The sequence below is a fragment of the Oreochromis aureus genome, linkage group 10 (genome assembly GCF_013358895.1).
Source record: "Oreochromis aureus strain Israel breed Guangdong linkage group 10, ZZ_aureus, whole genome shotgun sequence".
Taxonomy (NCBI): Eukaryota; Metazoa; Chordata; class Actinopteri; order Cichliformes; family Cichlidae; genus Oreochromis; species Oreochromis aureus.
The window spans coordinates 23,625,049-23,643,175 of NC_052951.1; the positions used below are offsets into that span (position 1 = coordinate 23,625,049).

Below are 18,127 nucleotides of genomic sequence, written 5' to 3' on the forward strand. Positions count from 1 at the left end.
TTTTCTAATAACAGGCAGTAATGGAAACCACAGTAATACAAATGTAAGCAAAATCAAACATCGAAAGTAGCCTTTCATGCCTTGTTACTGTAACAGTTTCCATAATATGCCAAATTCTCTCGTATTGTAGCTTTTAGCAGATGTGTGGTTTTTATTGTTTTGATTGAAACACAATCCCTCACAAGCATACACTACGCAACTTCCTGTATTTGGGAAATAGAGAGCTACAAGACAGAGCAACCAACAAATTCTACTTCTACTTGACTTTTAGTTAATACTGAGGCGCTATGGGAAAATTGTGCCCTTAATTTAAACCCTTTTACTGGTTTAAACTAACCACCATACCAGTGAAACCAAACACTTGGTTTTTCACCCATACTTTGCACCACAGGCCTCCGAATACCAGCCTTACCCGGCGGCATCATGTTGCAGTGTAATGTGAAACCTCAAGAGGCTTGTTTTCTCTTTTTACATAGGCATATATATATATGTATATATATATAGCTAGCTAGCTAGCTAGATAGATAGATATATGCATGTATACGTGACACAAACCACAGTACAAGCATGTAGTGTACAGTATGTCTTGAGTGCTGGCTGCCTAATCTGCTCAGTCCTTTCAGCCTAAATGACTCATTTACAAAGTGGAATTTGCATCTACTGTTGTTTTCTTTATGGGAATGAGCTCTATTCATCCAGAATGTGTCTGCAGTCTAAACACAGAGGAAGCTTAGCAGCTCGCATATTTTTAAAGGCATTTGTTAGCTGACAAAAGAGATGGATTACCACTTAGAGGGAAAGTTAGACAAATTTCTTCCTAAACTCCCCCACGCTCGGGTATCTATTTGACAGTGTTTTTACAAGGGAGAAAAATTAGATCTTATACCCTCAGAATTTAGAGGGAAGAAAAAGCCATAAAAATGACTGATGGTGTTGCACTGTTTTCTTTGTCTGTCGCTCTTTCTCTGTGCATCAGCATGAAGATGGGGGTCGCAGGTCTATGATGGGTGACCCCTCCAAGCTGCTGACTCATTACCATGATGACGCCAAGACCATGTATGAGGTTTTCCAGAGAGGCCTGCATATATCTGGTGGGTAGGATGTGAAGTGGAAAAATTAATACACAAAGCTGGAGAGAGCTGGAGCGTTACTGGACTGGCACTTGCAGATTGGCCTTTACATAAAGGTTTTGTACCCTTAATGACCACTCAAAGTGCTTCAGACTTCAATGTAGCCTCTGTTCCTATAGAGTTGCTCAGCTTTTCTCATAAAGAGTCATACGTCTTTTTTTCATTCATGTTCTCATGTACATTTTATAAACCACGGGTTTAATAACAAGTAAAGCAGATGATAGAAGTGGTTAAAACGGTTAAAACATGTAATCTCCCTAAATACCACATGTAGCCATATTAGTGTCATTCATCCCTTTCTGTTGTACTTGTATTTACTAATCCTATAAAATTTGTAAAGTGTCTTTCAAATACCCAAGGACTCTTTAAAAAGACTATGAAGAATATGTCCATATGCATTTCACAGTGTGTAACATAGACTGTCATAATCTCAGATTTTCACACTGCCCAAAAAGTCTCCCTATTTTTGTGTTATTAGTATCGTGTTACTTTAAACAAAAACATAATAAACCTAAACACGAGCTGTGACTGTGAGACGTTAATGAAAATTTAAAACCTCAAAGCAGAGCAATGAGCTCTCACAGCTCTCACAAGGAAATAGATGTTTTGTTTTGGCACTGTTTTCACATTGATTACAACATAATTTTAAATGATCTAATCTTATTACAATATTAGATTTCCATTTGCCCAATATACAAAACCTGGTTTGGGGTTTTAGCCTTCCAGAGACCCTGATGAAATAAACATCTGTAGCATACTACAGTACAACATAAAGCAGGCTATAAATGTAAGAATAGAAATACAGTTATCTCGTTTGAACTCAAACAGTTTTCAAGCTGCTAGACTTGCAGTAAAAATTTCCCACACCAGCGAACACACAGAGGTGTGATACAGACAGCACAGCGTGACAATGCAGTGGTCTGATTGTAAAACCTCCAATCATAGTGTTTCTCTACTACTGGAGATAAAATGAATCCTCTGGTTGCCAAGGTGATGGCTAGCGTTGCTAACGGTAACAGTGTCACAGCTCATGGCCAGCAAGTTTAAGACACAGAAGTGAGTGACTCACAATGCAGAGATATTGCTCAAACCACACCTGCCAGATCGTACAGCCACAACAAAATGACATCAGTTGGGCTGAAGTAGAAATGAATTGTTTTAGTCGGTTTGTCTAAGGCAGTGATAGTCAAGCAGTCTGTGTATTTCACAACTATTTCAGAGATTAGAGAATTAGATAGAATTTTATTTCGAACATGCAAATGTAATTGAAATAACAAGAGAAAAAAAAAAACTTAAAAATCATCAGGTTTGCATATATATACAGGGAGTGCAGAATTATTAGGCAAATGAGTATTTTGTCCACATCATCCTCTTCATGCATGTTGTCTTACTCCAAGCTGTATAGGCTCGAAAGCCTACTACCAATTAAGCATATTAGGTGATGTGCATCTCTGTAATGAGAGGGGGTGTGGTCTAATGACATCAACACCCTATATCAGGTGTGCATAATTATTAGGCAACTTCCTTTCCTTTGGCAAAATGGGTCAAAAGAAGGACTTGACAGGCTCAGAAAAGTCAAAAATAGTGAGATATCTTGCAGAGGGATGCAGCAGTCTTAAAATTGCAAAGCTTCTGAAGCGTGATCATCGAACAATCAAGCGTTTCATTCAAAATAGTCAACAGGGTCGCAAGAAGCGTGTGGAAAACCAAGGCGCAAAATAACTGCCCATGAACTGAGAAAAGTCAAGCGTGCAGCTGCCAAGATGCCACTTGCCACCAGTTTGGCCATATTTCAGAGCTGCAACATCACTGGAGTGCCCAAAAGCACAAGGTGTGCAATACTCAGAGACATGGCCGAGGTAAGAAAGGCTGAAAGACGACCACCACTGAACAAGACACACAAGCTGAAACGTCAAGACTGGGCCAAGAAATATCTCAAGACTGATTTTTCTAAGGTTTTATGGACTGATGAAATGAGAGTGAGTCTTGATGGGCCAGATGGATGGGCCCGTGGCTGGATTGGTAAAGGGCAGAGAGCTCCAGTCCGACTCAGGCGCCAGCAAGGTGGAGGTGGAGTACTGGTTTGGGCTGGTATCATCAAAGATGAGCTTGTGGGGCCTTTTCGGGTTGAGGATGGAGTCAAGCTCAACTCCCAGTCCTACTGCCAGTTTCTGGAAGACACCTTCTTCAAGCAGTGGTACAGGAAGAAGTCTGCATCCTTCAAGAAAAACATGATTTTCATGCAGGACAATGCTCCATCACACGCGTCCAAGTACTCCACAGTGTGGCTGGCAAGAAAGGGTATAAAAGAAGAAAAACTAATGACATGGCCTCCTTGTTCACCTGATCTGAACCCCATTGAGAACCTGTGGTCCATCATCAAATGTGAGATTTACAAGGAGGGAAAACAGTACACCTCTCTGAACAGTGTCTGGGAGGCTGTGGTTGCTGCTGCACGCAATGTTGATGGTGAACAGATCAAAACACTGACAGGATCCATGGATGGCAGGCTTTTGAGTGTCCTTGCAAAGAAAGGTGGCTATACTGGTCGCTGATTTGTTTTGGTTTTGTTTTTGAATGTCAGAAATGTATATTTGTGAATGTGGAGATGTTATATTGGTTTCACTGGTAAAAATAAATCATTGAAATGGGTATATATTTGTTTTTTGTTAAGTTGCCTAATAATTATGCACAGTAATAGTCACCTGCACACACAGATATCCCCTAAAATAGCTAAAACTAAAACAAACTAAAACTACTTCCAAAACATTCAGCTTTGATATTAAGGAGTTTTTTGGTTCATTGAGAACATGGTTGTTGTTCAATAATAAAATTATTCCTCAAAAATACAACTTGCCTAATAATTCTGCACTCCCTGTATCTATGTCTACAGAATGTGTGTGCTCGAAATTATTTCTGCATAAGAAAGGGTTATTTTCACCTTGGTGTGAACCTGAGGTGTTTAAATTACTATTAGATTTAAAATTCTTAATGACGTTTGCGTCCAGTCACATAAGTTAATCATTTTTTTGTCTCCTTTCTGCGTCCAACAGGTGATGGACCTTGCTTAGGCTCACGACTCCCCAACCAACCTTACAAATGGATGTCCTATAAGGAGGTTTGTGCCATTCAGGGGACATGTTTTTTCCCTGTAACAACAACAGCTGAGAGGAGAATAAAACAGGGTGACCCTTCAAAGGAGAAAAGTACCAAATCCTTATGCTACAAAATGCTTCCAGACTTCTGATAAAGCAACATTTATAGGAACTATTTCATATATTATAGCTGCTCAAACATGATTTTCTGCATCTCACACTTCTGATAAATGCCAAACATAATCATTACAGTCTTTGTAATGGCATTTGATTGACTACAGTATAAACTGTGCAGACTAGTCTGTCATGTGCCAGTGTAAGACTACAGTCAGATGACGTTTGCAGCATTTGCACTGCAGAGACTCTGTAGCACCCGCTCTGCCTTAAAACCAAATTTGGCACCATCAAGAGCGCTACTAAATAACTGCAGTCTGCAAACATTGCTATATATAGATAATGTCTGGGCTAAACAACACTTCTACTTTATATGTGCTATAGGCAAGTACTGCTGTAAGTCGAAGAATAGATCCCGCACTATGACTTACTTCGTCTGATGTTAACTGGCATTTTTCAGATCAGATCACTAGCATGTCTGCCACCCTAAGTTGGCTAAGTGGTTAAGAGAAAGGACTGATGCTATCCTGCTAGAGCGGACTGACTCTATAACTGCCGTTCACCTTCCATCCTGCAAGAGTTGCACAGCACACATGAAAACTGCAAGCTACTTTGCAGAGATGCTATTGTTGTTTGTATGAGTTGCTGAATAAGAATATTACTGTTCAACACAGCTAAAGACTTTGTCTCTGGAGGTGAGGTTTCAATTCACATACTTAATGCAGACACACAGAAACAATCTAAAAATACAAGTATGATTATATCCGGAAGACCTGAAATGCAGAGTACATTATTGGCTGGGGTGTAAGGTGTGATTGGCTGCCGATGTGAAATAGCTCACCACTTCAAAAGCAGCACGTCACTTTATTGACTTCTTATACTCTGACTGCTTGCTAACTGGATACACAGCTTTAACTTATATATATATATATATATATATATATATATATATATATATATATATATATATATATATATATATATATATATATATATATATGAAAAATTAAATAACTAAACTATTTTTGTCCCACTTTGTCATGACACTAACAAAGAAGAATACGACTGGGAGTTGTGTTTTGGATCTTTGTTTTTTGCCAGTAAAATTAGATACAAGGTTACCAGTTAATCAGTTTTTATTCTACTCATTAATTTCTTTCATAAACAACAAAAAAATTACATTCCTCTATTTATTCCATGTTTATGTAAGCAGTAGAGACGTTTTTCCACAGCCAGTCCTGTATATTATAAAATTTCAGTCTCCCATGCCACATGATAGTTCCAAGAGTGGGAGATATAATCACTTATGTCATGACTGCGGACCAAGATGGATATAGATAGCTATACAAGGGTATGATATTATTTATTATAAATATAAAATCAACCAACTGACTGGGGAAAAAAGGGAATGTATTAACTACAAAGTCTTGGTCACTTGTATTATACTGGCTGATTTCAGCTGGATCTTCAGGGCCATGTATGAGCACTGGTTTGTATATAATAATTACAGTTCCACCACCTTCTGCGCTTCTATGTGTGTGTTTGTGTGTGTCTTAGATATGCCAATGATTGCAGCACAGTTGGCGAGACATGTGGAAATAGTTATTAAATGCAGAATAACTGAAAACTTCCCATCATCCAGTAAACCAGTTTCAGGTTCCAACAAATCTGTGAGCACAAGAGACAAACTGACAGTCTCTTGGAAAGTCACTGAAGTAATGCTGGTAGCTGGAGGGAATTTTCTATTAAAAGCGATGTCAAAATTTACAACAGGCATGAGATATACGCACCCTGTTTATCTGTGACATCATCGTATTGTACAAGAGAAAAGTGGGTGGAATTTTTTTTTTTCTTTTTTTTTCATTCACTCCAATTCCCAGGAAGTCAGCCAGGCAAATCTGGACTTGTCTTACAGACTCATTGAGAGACTTAAAAAGCACTGTGATTTTTTTTTTTTTTCCAGAATGGAAAATTAGGTTTGCCTTAGACCTTTGCTGAAACATGAAATCATGTGTGTTATTATGCAAGTTTCCACAGCGGTATTAATCCCAGTTTTCTGTGATGTCTTTCACAATCACAGTAATTTGTACAATGTGAATCATCAGAATACACAGCAGAATATTTCTTTAAAATGTTTCTAAAATGGGCTTAAATCTCTCAAACTGAAGAAAGTTTAAAAAAAAAAAGATGACTAACACAAGGTTGGGTCTCCCTTTTATCCAAAATTAGAGGTCCTTTTATTTAGCTAAATTGCACAATATTACCAGAAACTGAGCAAAGGTTTTTCAAAAATCTAAAGTTGTTGTTTTTTTCTTCACTTGGGAGATTAGCTCAGGATTTGTATGTTTTTTTTTCCACTTGGTTCAATCAGTTCTCACATTTTTTTTTCTTCGACTGAATAGGTGACAGCCCGAGCAGAGCATCTGGGCTCAGGCCTTCTGCACCAGGGTTGCCAGCCCAATCCAAACCAGTTCATAGGGGTGTTCGCTCAGAACAGACCTGAGGTAACCAGCACTCTTTTTGCTCAATCTTTGTCTAATATGCATGTAGCCCTAATTTTAAGTATATGAACTTAAAGTTATTGAGGTTTTCAAGTGCAGGATAAAGTCCGACCTCAGATTTTATTCATTTATTTGTATTTTTGTTCTGTTTGACTGTAGTGGATCATCTCAGAGCTGGCTTGCTACACATACTCTATGGTGGTGGTTCCCCTTTATGACACGCTTGGCCAAGATGCTATACGGTTCATCATAAACACTGGTAAGAACACAAACATGACAAAGACTGTAATGACTTCCCAAGCTTTGAGCAGGAAATGTAAATTTAACAGCTGTCAGTCTGCAGGTTAATAATTGTGGGGCATTGTGAGACATATTAGAACATGTGTGTGTGGATTTTTTAAACAGGAACTTGTATCAGTGTAAGCCGTAGAGCTCCCCTCACTGGTGGCTGACTGCATCTTTGTCACCTTCATACACAGTGCTGCTTCCTGGATTTAAGCTAATGTGTCATTAAAACATTTGGTAGTTGTAACAATAAGTAATTCTGTTGCAAAGGAACAGATGATAGGAATTTCATGTGGTGTAAAAGCTAGTGCTTGGAAAAAGAAAAGAATGTATCGAACAGTAAAATCATCGTAACTTTAAAAAGAACATATGTATTCAAGATTTTACAGCGACCCAAATGATAGCTCTAAAATCGATTAACGGGATTATTTTACTTTAAACCCTTGTAAATTTGAAATGTGACCAAATTCCAACTGATTTCCAACTCCACATTTGTTTGTGTTCCTTTTTCTTACTTTGATGATGTTCACACAAGGGAGCGTGTGCTCTTGTGTGCTTGTGTCATTTCAGCTGACATCTCCACAGTCATCTGTGACAAAATGGACAAAGCTCGGGTGCTTTTAGAGAATGTGGAGCGGAAGGAGACCCCCGGCCTGCGAAGAGTCATCCTGATGGATGCCTTTGACTCTGACCTCGTGGAGCAAGGCAAGGGCTGCGGCGTCCATGTGCAGGCCATGAAAGAAGTGGAGGTAAGACATGTAGGACTTTGGTATGCCTGTGAGACAGCACACCATATGTATGTCAAGTTTTAGGCTGAGTAGTGCTGATCTATTATATATCCATCATATATATATATATATATATATATATATATATATATATATATATATATATATATATTTATTACAACATATGCTCTCACAGTAATGCCTGCTATGATTGCATATTTTTCTAATCTGGTAACAGTCATAGGTCTCAGCCACATAGTCACTGTAATGTCAGAAATGTCATGTGCCAACAATCAAAGCAAACTGATGTTTAGATGTAGTCAACACACACTGGGCAATGTGTGTATCTGCTCATCTTTTGCACACATTCTACGGATCAACTGGAAATTACACAGCTCTATAGTTAAATGGACTGTCGTGTGCTGTTATCAGTGTGATGGGTGTGATATGTGCACAAACAATAATTTGACTGCTCTCCTCATTCTGCCTTAGTCTTGGTGTCATTAGCTCAACCATAATAAACAGACATGTTAAACAGATCCTGCACAGCAAAGGTGTCAATCTCAAAGAGAATTTTATCATAGATGCTGTATTCCTTGCTTTGTCAAGATGATAAATCATGCAAAATATGCAGTACGTGAGCTGCAGAAGGTTAGCGCAGTCTCTGAAAATGTAATCTCATTCTCAGTCTCATGTAGAGCACGAATGTTTGTGTCGTCCTCATCCAGCAGATCTGGTTTACTAGGTGCGTGACAAGAAATGAAAAGGCTGAATGGCAGCTAGTCTGCTGATGGTATCAATCACAAACTCAGCAACAAAGCATATAGAAATGCATAAGGGTTGACAGCTATGACCTATAGTTTTAAATATCCTGACACCAGTATGACCCACAATGATTATTACTTCCTTCTTTTCAGCCATGCACAGCTGCAAATGCTTGGGGCTTAAGCCTAATTGTGATAACTGCTGCAGGCTCTTTTACAGTGTAGCAACCTGGATTTAGAAAATTCCTCAACAGAACTCAATTATTCCATATTATAGGAATTACAATAAAGCTATAATGTTTAAGAGCATTATACAGTGATGTAAAGTTGTTTTCACATTTTTTATTTACAGGCCCTGGGTCGAGATCACTACAGAAAACCTATAGTAAGTACAACTATTTCAATAACTTACATGATAGGGAGGGACTAGGTTACATAGTGAGTTCACCCGAAACCTTCACTGATTGTGACCTACACCCGTTTTCACACCTTGGCTCATGTGCTTAGGTAGAGGATCATTAGGGGGTCCTTTGTCGCTCTTGGGGGGACACTCCCACAGGGCTTAAATCTGGGACTCGCCACCATTTTGACCCTAGAACTGAAGAAGTTTCCTTGTGTCCTTGGGCAAAACACTTCACCCGTTGCCTACTGGTGGTGGTCAGAGGGCCCGGTGGCACCAGTGTTCGGCAGCCTCGCCTCTGTCAGTGCGCCCTAGGGTGGCTATGGCTACAATGTAGCTTGCCTCCACCAGTGTGTGAATTTGACCCTAGAACTGAAGAAGCTTCCCAGATGAGATGTGAAACGTCTTCAAGCAACTTAAAGAACTCCAGACACTTTTCTTTCCAAGCTCCTTCAACTTTTAAGAAGCTTGGCGAGCATCACATGATGATTGTGCGTTATGGCCGTATCAGCCCAGTTCACTTCCCAAGGCCTTGTGAGCACAGTAAATATTGTTATCGAAGTCTCGTTAGCCAGTATTCTTAAATGTACAAACATTATGCCAAATTAACACTTTCCCCAATCAAAACAACTCTGAATTCCCCAAAAACAAAGTTGGCAGCTCACCAGCCTCTACCAAAGCTGCCTAAAAACCTGCAGTGACTAGGAACTGCTTAAAAAACAAAAACAAAGAACTTCCAAACAGCATGAATTGTTTTTAATCACCTTCTGCGGTGTTCAAGCGTCTCGTTTTATGTAACTTAAACGAAACTGAGGCTAAAATTATTTTGATTACAAGTGAAGTTCATGCCTGTTTTTAGTATAATATATAATTGTCAGAGAGAGTGAGGGCGCAACTGAGTTGAGTGGAACCACAAAATATCACGTGATCTCCTTTGGATTAACTGTACTTGAGCCTGTCAGATGTTCACATATGAACACAAGAAGAAAGCAACCTATTTTTGTTGGATGTGTCTGTGTCTGTATCATAACAGCTCTGACAGCTTTTCATTTACTTAGTGTTGACAGGTAAAAATTTGAACACTGACACACAAGCACCAGCCCTCTGGCTAAAAGGTATTGACCAGTCAAGCTAGTTTTTGCCTTTTGTTCAAAATGAGAGAGAGTGACGGCTCAACTGGGTTGACTATTCAAATCAGATGCCGTAAAGGGCTGGGCACCTGGCTTTGAATCCACCCCGAGGGCAATTACCGGGTGCACAAAGGCAAAAAAGCCCCCCACCCAAACAAAAAAGGATAAACATATGGAAATCTTTGTTCTCTAGACTCACATGCATTGGTTCAGCTTGCTGTTGAGGAAGCTGCAAGAGGTAGAAGTTGATCTCATGACAACCTGCATGTCATCTGACAGTGTTGTGTTTTTTTTTTTCTTCACAGCCACCATCCCCAGATGACTTGTCTATTGTGTGTTTCACCAGTGGAACCACAGGTAGTAAATGTTTCTGATGTTACAGAAATATGACATCGTATCATGTTATGTGTCACTTTTGCAATTTGTGATATAAAAAATACTCCATTATTAAGTAAGAAGTACATAGGATTTGTATTCTCACCAAACTGTGTTGGCCAGTGACTCCAGAAGCAGCAGCAGGTCACATGTAGCGCTTTTTCGAACATTCCCGTTAAAAAACAAACAAACAAACAAACAAACAAGGTTCATCTGTCTGGACTTATTTCACGGCAGGGAGGTTTTTCACACATAAACCACAAGTCTTGTGTTTTCTAAGAGCGATCCCGTGTTGACTGAGTGCAAAGCATATGCCACTGCTTCTAGTGAATATAAGGAGTGTGACAGTTCCAACTGGGATCAAGAATGCTTACATTAAAAGCACTCACAGTGCTAGGTGCTGCTTATAAGCCACGTGGATAATAATAATAAAAATAAAACCGTGTTCGCCTTTCAAAATGCCTAAACTAACTAACTTTAGATGTTTAACATATGCTTTCACAGAGTATTGTTTAAACACTTTAAGCACTAAAATTATTCAAAGCAGGGATGTTTTCAAAGCCTTAAAGAGAAAGGTGTCCAGGAGACATGATGCTGGTAAGTTATTAAAAAGTCAGTCCACAGTGCAGTTTATTGTAACTCGTGTTGTGCAATTTCTATATACTTTACTTTGAACTGTATCATTTACTGTAAACCCAGGTTCTTCACTGCAGCACAATAATCCAGTAGTGAGAGAATCATTAACTCGTTCCCCTCCCCAACCTCCTTCATTACATAAATGTCATGGCTTAGGCCACAATGCTCCGTTTTCAGAAGCTTCACCCCACAGCACCATCGACCACTTAAACCAACAGTAGGAGGGAACAAAAACAGGGTCATGTGAGGACCCACTAGTGTCAGATTGCAAGTTGCAGCTCCCACATTCACGGTCTGTTGAAAATCCTGCCTCCTGCTGGCGATAAGGACAAACACATGCAGGCAGTCCAGCAGAGGATTCGTTTTCCTCACATCACCCTCCATTTCTTGAGAATTCCCTCCCGCGCTGTTGCGACATCTAGTCTGCATTGAGCCTACAAGATTGCTAACAGCTGTTTGAGTCAGCTGACATCTCAGAAAGAGGAACCTTAGTTTCTAATAACCACTCAGTTTAAAATCGTGAAGGAAGGACAGGGAATGAGAATAAGATTAAGAGGGCATTACAGTAACAGAGAGTACTGTTATTTCAGTGTTTGTTAGGAACTGCCAAGACAGGAGGAAAAAAATAGGAGAAGTTGAGGTTGAAACTGTGATGTAATTGTTTCTATATGCTTTAGAAATAAACCATGCAGTTTATTGCAAATGCATGGTTTGTGCAGACCGGCACGTGTTTTTGCAATATTCATAATACTGGATTCTGTTTAAAAACATAATGTAAAAGATGCTGTGTTAACACGACTCATTTCTGGCTTCCAAGTCATGAATAAAATTCTGCTGAACCAGGTCTGTCTTTCCAAGTCGAATTCCTTTGGTGTTAACTTGAATGACTGTGTGCTCCAAAGTTTAGTGAGGAAATGTGTTGTGAAATCTGTTGGGCAATTTCATTATAGATTGTTTTCCTTCTGCTTACACAGGAAACCCAAAAGGAGTCATGCTCACCCATGGAAACGTGGTAGCCGATTTCTCAGGCTTCCTTAAAGTAACAGATGTGAGTCACCCTCTCGTCTCTTAACCTATGCTCAGGAAATGTTTCACACCTATCCCCCAGTCATATATGGTCTTTTGCCCAGTGATTTATTAGCCTGGTTGCAATGTGTTCATTTTCTCGTCCACGCAAATTCTCGAAGATCCGAGTTTCTGTGTCGAAATAGCATCTTTAACTCATTTGTCTGTGTCTCTTGTGTGTCCTGCAGAAAGTAATTTTCCCCAACCAAGACGACTGCCTCATTTCCTTCCTGCCACTGGCTCACATGTTTGAGAGACTTATTGAGGTAAATTTGCCAAACTGTCATTTGCAATCACACTAATGGGATAGTAATGAGCTGAAGGATGTTTGTGGGGGAGGAGGTGGGAACGTCCTGTAGGAAGTATGACACTGAAGGTGGGCACTAATTACTGTAGGAGGGGGAAAAAAGAGAAAGAAACCACCCTAACTTTTCCTTCCCTGTCATCAGTTTTGCTTTCCATCTCTACAAAAAAATTGGCATTCCTGCACTTTATGGCAAGTGATGGCACGTTGCATCATTTCCTAGCCCAGTGAAACACACACACACAGATGATAATCTTCATTTGTATTTGTAAAAGGTTCGATAATCAGTAATCAGGTTAGGTTACTCAAAGACAACATCTGCATGTGTCAAACAGCTGATTTACTATAAAAGCAGCGCTTCCCTGCAGCCTGCAGGCATTTCTCCTTTGCCCTACAGCTGAGCAGATTTTCAAAATAAGCTGGTATATTTGGCAGAATTTGTGTTGTTGCAGCCCAAAACCTGAGTTTCTGTAGAATGTTAGGACTGGCAAACACTGTAGGGTATTGCAGTAAACTTTACAAAGAGCCCACTGTCTCCTGCCTGTGGAAAAAACAGAGTTTCATTTTCATTTTTAGTCACAGTTTTTGTATAGATACCTTCCAAGAATCTCCACCCATCCTTCCACTGGGATACTTTCTCTGTCTAGAGGTTTGCTTTTAATAGGAACATCTCCCACAAGAAACCTTGGGCATGTTGCTGCCAAGAAATGAGGAGTGTTTTTTTAATTAGGTGTTGGTTTACATGTTACTTACAAGAATCTCTATAGCTTCCTTTATGCTCTCTATGCCATCTCTTTCAGTTATTTGCCAGATGTTATGTTCAGGCCTTAACTAAAAGCTGACAGCGAAGAGAGCACTTACAGTGTAGACCTCAGTGAGTTAAAGTGGCAGTAACGTGTGGCCCTTTACTAAGAAGCTCTGAGTGTGTGCTCATTAGTAACTCTGCTGCTCATTAGTAACTCTGGATTCATCTTTAAGCCTCACAGCAAATATTAAAAGGTGATCAAATCTAAATTAAGTTGGGCAATAAATGTGTAGATTCAACTCAGATCATTTTTGTGTTACACATATGTGTGAGCGGTTAGGTTGCATCAGGTTGAACCTGTCTGGTAAACTGCTGCTAGCAGCATGTTTGTAGACAGCGTGAGACTCAGACACAGGAAACCACCTAATCTTCCCAGAGAGCAAATGCATCAGATCACAAAATAGAGCTCAAGTTCAACAGTCACAGACAAACACAAACACACAACTCTATATCTGATGCTGGCGAAGTCTCAGTCAAAGAGAGAACACAAGGCGGTCCCCGTGTTTTGCATGTCCTTAGATGGCTTTAGAAACCGGAAGGCAGCCACTTGTGGTGCCCTTTTTTTTTTTCAGTTTGACAACAAAAGGAGGCGCGCTGAGTTGATAGTCAGTTTGTGGAAGTGTCACAATCTGCATATGATCTAGAAAGAAGCATGCGGTGGTGTAGCCGCATGAGAACAAGAACTGCGAAATGAACTTGAGCATTTAGTAATTCTCTGTCAAACACTTCAGGAACAGTTCTGGAACCCAAAGGTGAATCCTCACTACATAATGAGTCACTTTCTCTGCTGCTAACTATAATTAATTACATATTAGAGGTAACACAAAGAAGTCATACCTGCACTAATACAGATTGTAATGTTACATAACAATAAATTAACTCGGGTTATTTAAAGTCACTTGAAACAAAATAAAACAAAACAAGGCTGTCCATCATCTCTCCACGCCTCGTCCAATCTGGACTCATAGTTACTGGAACGATGACATCACGCGTGACACTTCTATTTCACTCACAATGAGCAGCTGCCAGAAAAAAAAAGATACAGTAAAACTCCACTTAGACCAACTATAACTGCAAGATGCTGTGTAAGCACTGACTAATCATAAGTGAGTCGTGGGTGCGATTTTTCCCCCCAACCAACCACCTTTTCATTAATACTTCAGACACATTTATCTGATAAGACCTCTGCAGAGGTGTTGCCTGAACATGCCTTGGACCCATTTTGCATTTTTTTTTTTTTTACTCAGCTAAATGAAAATCTTCCACGACTACAGTCTTTACTACATTATATTTATCATACAACGTGTGTAGATCTTTGTTTGCGCATAGGTTCTGACATAATGAGAGCAAGGTCATGCGCATGACAATGTAAAAACACTACCGAAATAAACGTGCAAGCTATGAGGTTCCTCTTTTTGCTAAATGACATTAAATGAGTTGCGACTGTGGGAAAAACGAGCCTTCCGACACGTATGATGACTGATACAGCCAGTATTTCACATGGGTGCCCATCAAGGGCCAGTATTTTTTTTTTTTTTTAATCAGAATTTACCCATTAGTGATGCTTCTGTTATCATCTGTATTACAGTTAGGCGAATGAGGTATTAAATGTTATAGAAATCTCCCTTATGAGTGTTTGCCAACATTATTTATTGGTAATAATGTGACTTTATTTTTAATATTTCATGATTTAAAGGCTCCACTTTCAGTGCTGGTATTTTGTCTGCAATGATATCAGAAAGTTAGGAGTGTTCATTGCTCAGTTTTAGTGTTATATATGTCTGTCTGCAGTCTGTGGTGTACTGTCATGGAGGACGGATTGGGTTTTATCAGGGCGACATCCGTCTCCTCCCAGATGACATGAAGGCCCTGCGGCCGACCATTTTCCCCGTGGTGCCTCGACTGCTCAATCGCATGTATGACAAGGTGAGATGAATAGATACCAAGACTGCTTTTGTTTGAAGCTGTCGTTAGTTCTGATTGTGTTGAAGCAATAAAGCCTGTCCATTCCACTTAGAATTAGAAAAGATGTTTGGTCCTGTAACAGGAAAACAAACTCCTAAAGTGGCAAATTTTACAGTTTAAATGTAAATGTAGTTTCCTTTAACTCTCCAGCATATACCTGTTAATCAAGTCTGGTCAACCCTAGAACCTCTAAATTTCAAAGAGAGCCATTAGGGGGAATAATGTGAGTGGTGGCTATTGTATATTTGTTCGTATTTCTTGCTAGCAGATAATTTTGCTAATTATCTACATAAATAGCTGGATATGTTTTAACTGCTGTATCAGCTGAGACAGGCCTGTCTTCCACTAAGAAATGTGTGTTTTCTCTTTGTTACCAGATTTTCAGCCAGGCAAACACCCCGTTAAAGCGTTGGCTGCTCAACTTTGCTGCCAAGAGAAAAGGTGCTGAAGTCAGCAGCGGGATCATTCGCAGTGACAGCGTCTGGGACAAAATCTTCTTCAGTAAGATTCAGGTAAACAGTGTTTCCTGCCCCTAAGCTTTGTGCTACTATGGACAGACTCTACAGCTGTTCTTATAGCCATGCTACATCACATTATACATGATAAGTGTGGTGGTGGAAAAAATGAATTATGATCCATTTTGAAATCAAAGCTACATTTATATATATGTTCCTGTGTGTTTTTAAAGAAAAAATCAGTTACATAACTATCATAAACGAGTAGGTTAACAGGACAAGTAGCAGTGAAGGACTGGTTTACATCCAGACGTACTTCATTGTTGCGTTTAAGCCTCTTGGTGTTTGTGTTAGTTATGCAACTTACCTTGAATGTCAATCATTCCCCTTATTGTTACTACTTATTTTAACTGTCCTTGATTAAAATCTCTTAAAATCTCAACTAATCTGCTTCTTCAGGTGTGTTGGTGAGATTGTGTTTGCATTTCATTAGCCATGCACTTAATCAAACAGTCTTTGTCCTGCCATCTCACTAGTGATTTAATCTCAGTTTATTGAGGTGTGCAAGTAACACTCCTGTGAATTTAAAAGTAAAAAGTCCAAAGTGGCACATGTGAGTAAGGCTAATTTTGTCCCGACTTCTTGTCCTCACATTCTTCGCAGGTCACGTGTGAAGGTCAATGTGACCACATCCGGACTGGTGCAGTGAAGCTTTGTGTTTTATTTTTAACACAGAAAATAATGACCCTTCTGTATTTACAATGTGTTTCTGCAGGCTAGCTTGGGAGGAAGGCTGAGGATGATTATAACAGGAGCAGCTCCTACCTCACCCACTGTCCTGGGATTTCTCAGAGCAGCTCTAGGATGTCAGGTCAGACCCATTAACTGTGCCCCTGTGATATGAGAGTAGGTCTTAACCCTTAACCCTAATCATAACTTTACAACTGTCAAGTTGTTAGCTGTCAGCAATTTTACAGATTTTGATTCACAAACTAATATCTACATTTGCTTCAACATAACGTGTCTGCGTGCAGGTGTATGAGGCATATGGCCAGACAGAGTGCACAGCTGGCTGCACCTTCACAACACCTGGAGACTGGACCCCAGGTAGGCGACAGTGATTGTGCAAGCATGTAGAAGACAGATCACAAGACAGATGTATCCTTATCTGTCTTTGTAACACTAAACCTGTTTACGTGACTCAGGTCAAAGGTCTTAAAGTGTTAAAAATGGGTTATGATTTTAAAGAACGACCAACAACCACGCCTAAATAGATCCCTAATTACAAGTCTTTCACAACTATTTGGCACTGTTAAAAAGCTTAAAACTTTGTGAGGGAACGTGCAGTTTTGAGCTGATGTGATGGCACAGACCCTCAAGGAGTATCTGTTTTGCACTCAGGTGAAAAAAACCATAGGCTGAAAGTGTGTGGGAGGCTGAGGAAGAAACGGCCAAGGACAGTACTGGTAAAAAAAAAAAAAAACAAGTCTGGAATTGCGAGCAAGACAGGGAGGAAATAGATGTTAGGTCATATTGCAATGGTTAACACTGCCAGTTTAGGTGATTTCCAACAACAACAAGCTCAAATAAAACCCCAATATCTCCTATAAAGACCTGTTTTTACCCACCAGATTGGGTGTATTGTGGCTGTGTTATTTTCAGCAGCCAGGCATTGCAGGTATTTTCCAAGTAAACTCTATGCATTCATATATGCGTGAAGCTCTGTTCTGATTGGCTGTCTCATTCAGTATAATGTGAATCTTTCTCTGAGAGAGAAATATATTTGCTGCAGGCAGTTAAGAGACAGTTGATATAGATATAGATAGATATAAAAAAATATACACTGTTCCCTTTTAACAGTACAACACAAATGCAGAACAACAACAAGACTGTACAAACAACAAAAGTGACAAGTTAACAATAGAAAAAGAAGGCGGAAAAAAAGCACATGTGCATGAATGCATGAATGCATGAAGCCATGGGCAGGTGTTATGCAGGTGTGCGCATCTGGATCGGTGGGTGGGTTTGCTAACAGAACAAAAATAAAGGGTAACACAAAAGTCAAAGAAAAAATTAAAGACTAATATTATTTAAAATGATGTTAAAAACTGCTAAAAAAAAAATCTAAATTATACTAAATTTAAAATGTTTTTACAGCTAATGAACTGAACATGAAGCACAGAAAAATAGGCTTATATTATTATTACTACATTATGTTAAACTAATCGACTCAAAACCTCCTTTTTAAAAGTAAAAGCTTTCCTTGTGTTTATAGCCACATATTTTTTTGAGTGAGGGAATTGATTGTATTGCATAAATGAAGGTCTCAAGCAAACAGATGTACTACAAGTGTCAACCTATTGTGAGGCAGTGTG

At 39.4% G+C, this 18,127-nt stretch overlaps 1 protein-coding gene across 4 annotated transcripts in view; it reads left to right on the forward strand.

Moving 5' to 3' along the window:
* Positions 1 to 18,127, forward strand: part of acsl6 (acyl-CoA synthetase long chain family member 6) — a 38,240-nt gene that overhangs the window by 14,393 nt on the left and 5,720 nt on the right. For all 4 annotated transcript variants that reach the window (XM_039618579.1, XM_031734150.2, XM_039618578.1 and 1 more), the window contains 13 exons: positions 977 to 1,091; positions 4,184 to 4,248; positions 6,742 to 6,843; positions 7,000 to 7,099; positions 7,696 to 7,874; positions 8,970 to 9,002; positions 10,453 to 10,504; positions 12,133 to 12,206; positions 12,412 to 12,489; positions 15,124 to 15,258; positions 15,675 to 15,809; positions 16,528 to 16,623; positions 16,787 to 16,859. In XM_039618579.1, the coding sequence (XP_039474513.1) occupies positions 977 to 1,091; positions 4,184 to 4,248; positions 6,742 to 6,843; positions 7,000 to 7,099; positions 7,696 to 7,874; positions 8,970 to 9,002; positions 10,453 to 10,504; positions 12,133 to 12,206; positions 12,412 to 12,489; positions 15,124 to 15,258; positions 15,675 to 15,809; positions 16,528 to 16,623; positions 16,787 to 16,859 (1,237 nt within the window). The remainder of the gene's footprint in view (positions 1 to 976; positions 1,092 to 4,183; positions 4,249 to 6,741; positions 6,844 to 6,999; positions 7,100 to 7,695; positions 7,875 to 8,969; positions 9,003 to 10,452; positions 10,505 to 12,132; positions 12,207 to 12,411; positions 12,490 to 15,123; positions 15,259 to 15,674; positions 15,810 to 16,527; positions 16,624 to 16,786; positions 16,860 to 18,127) is intronic.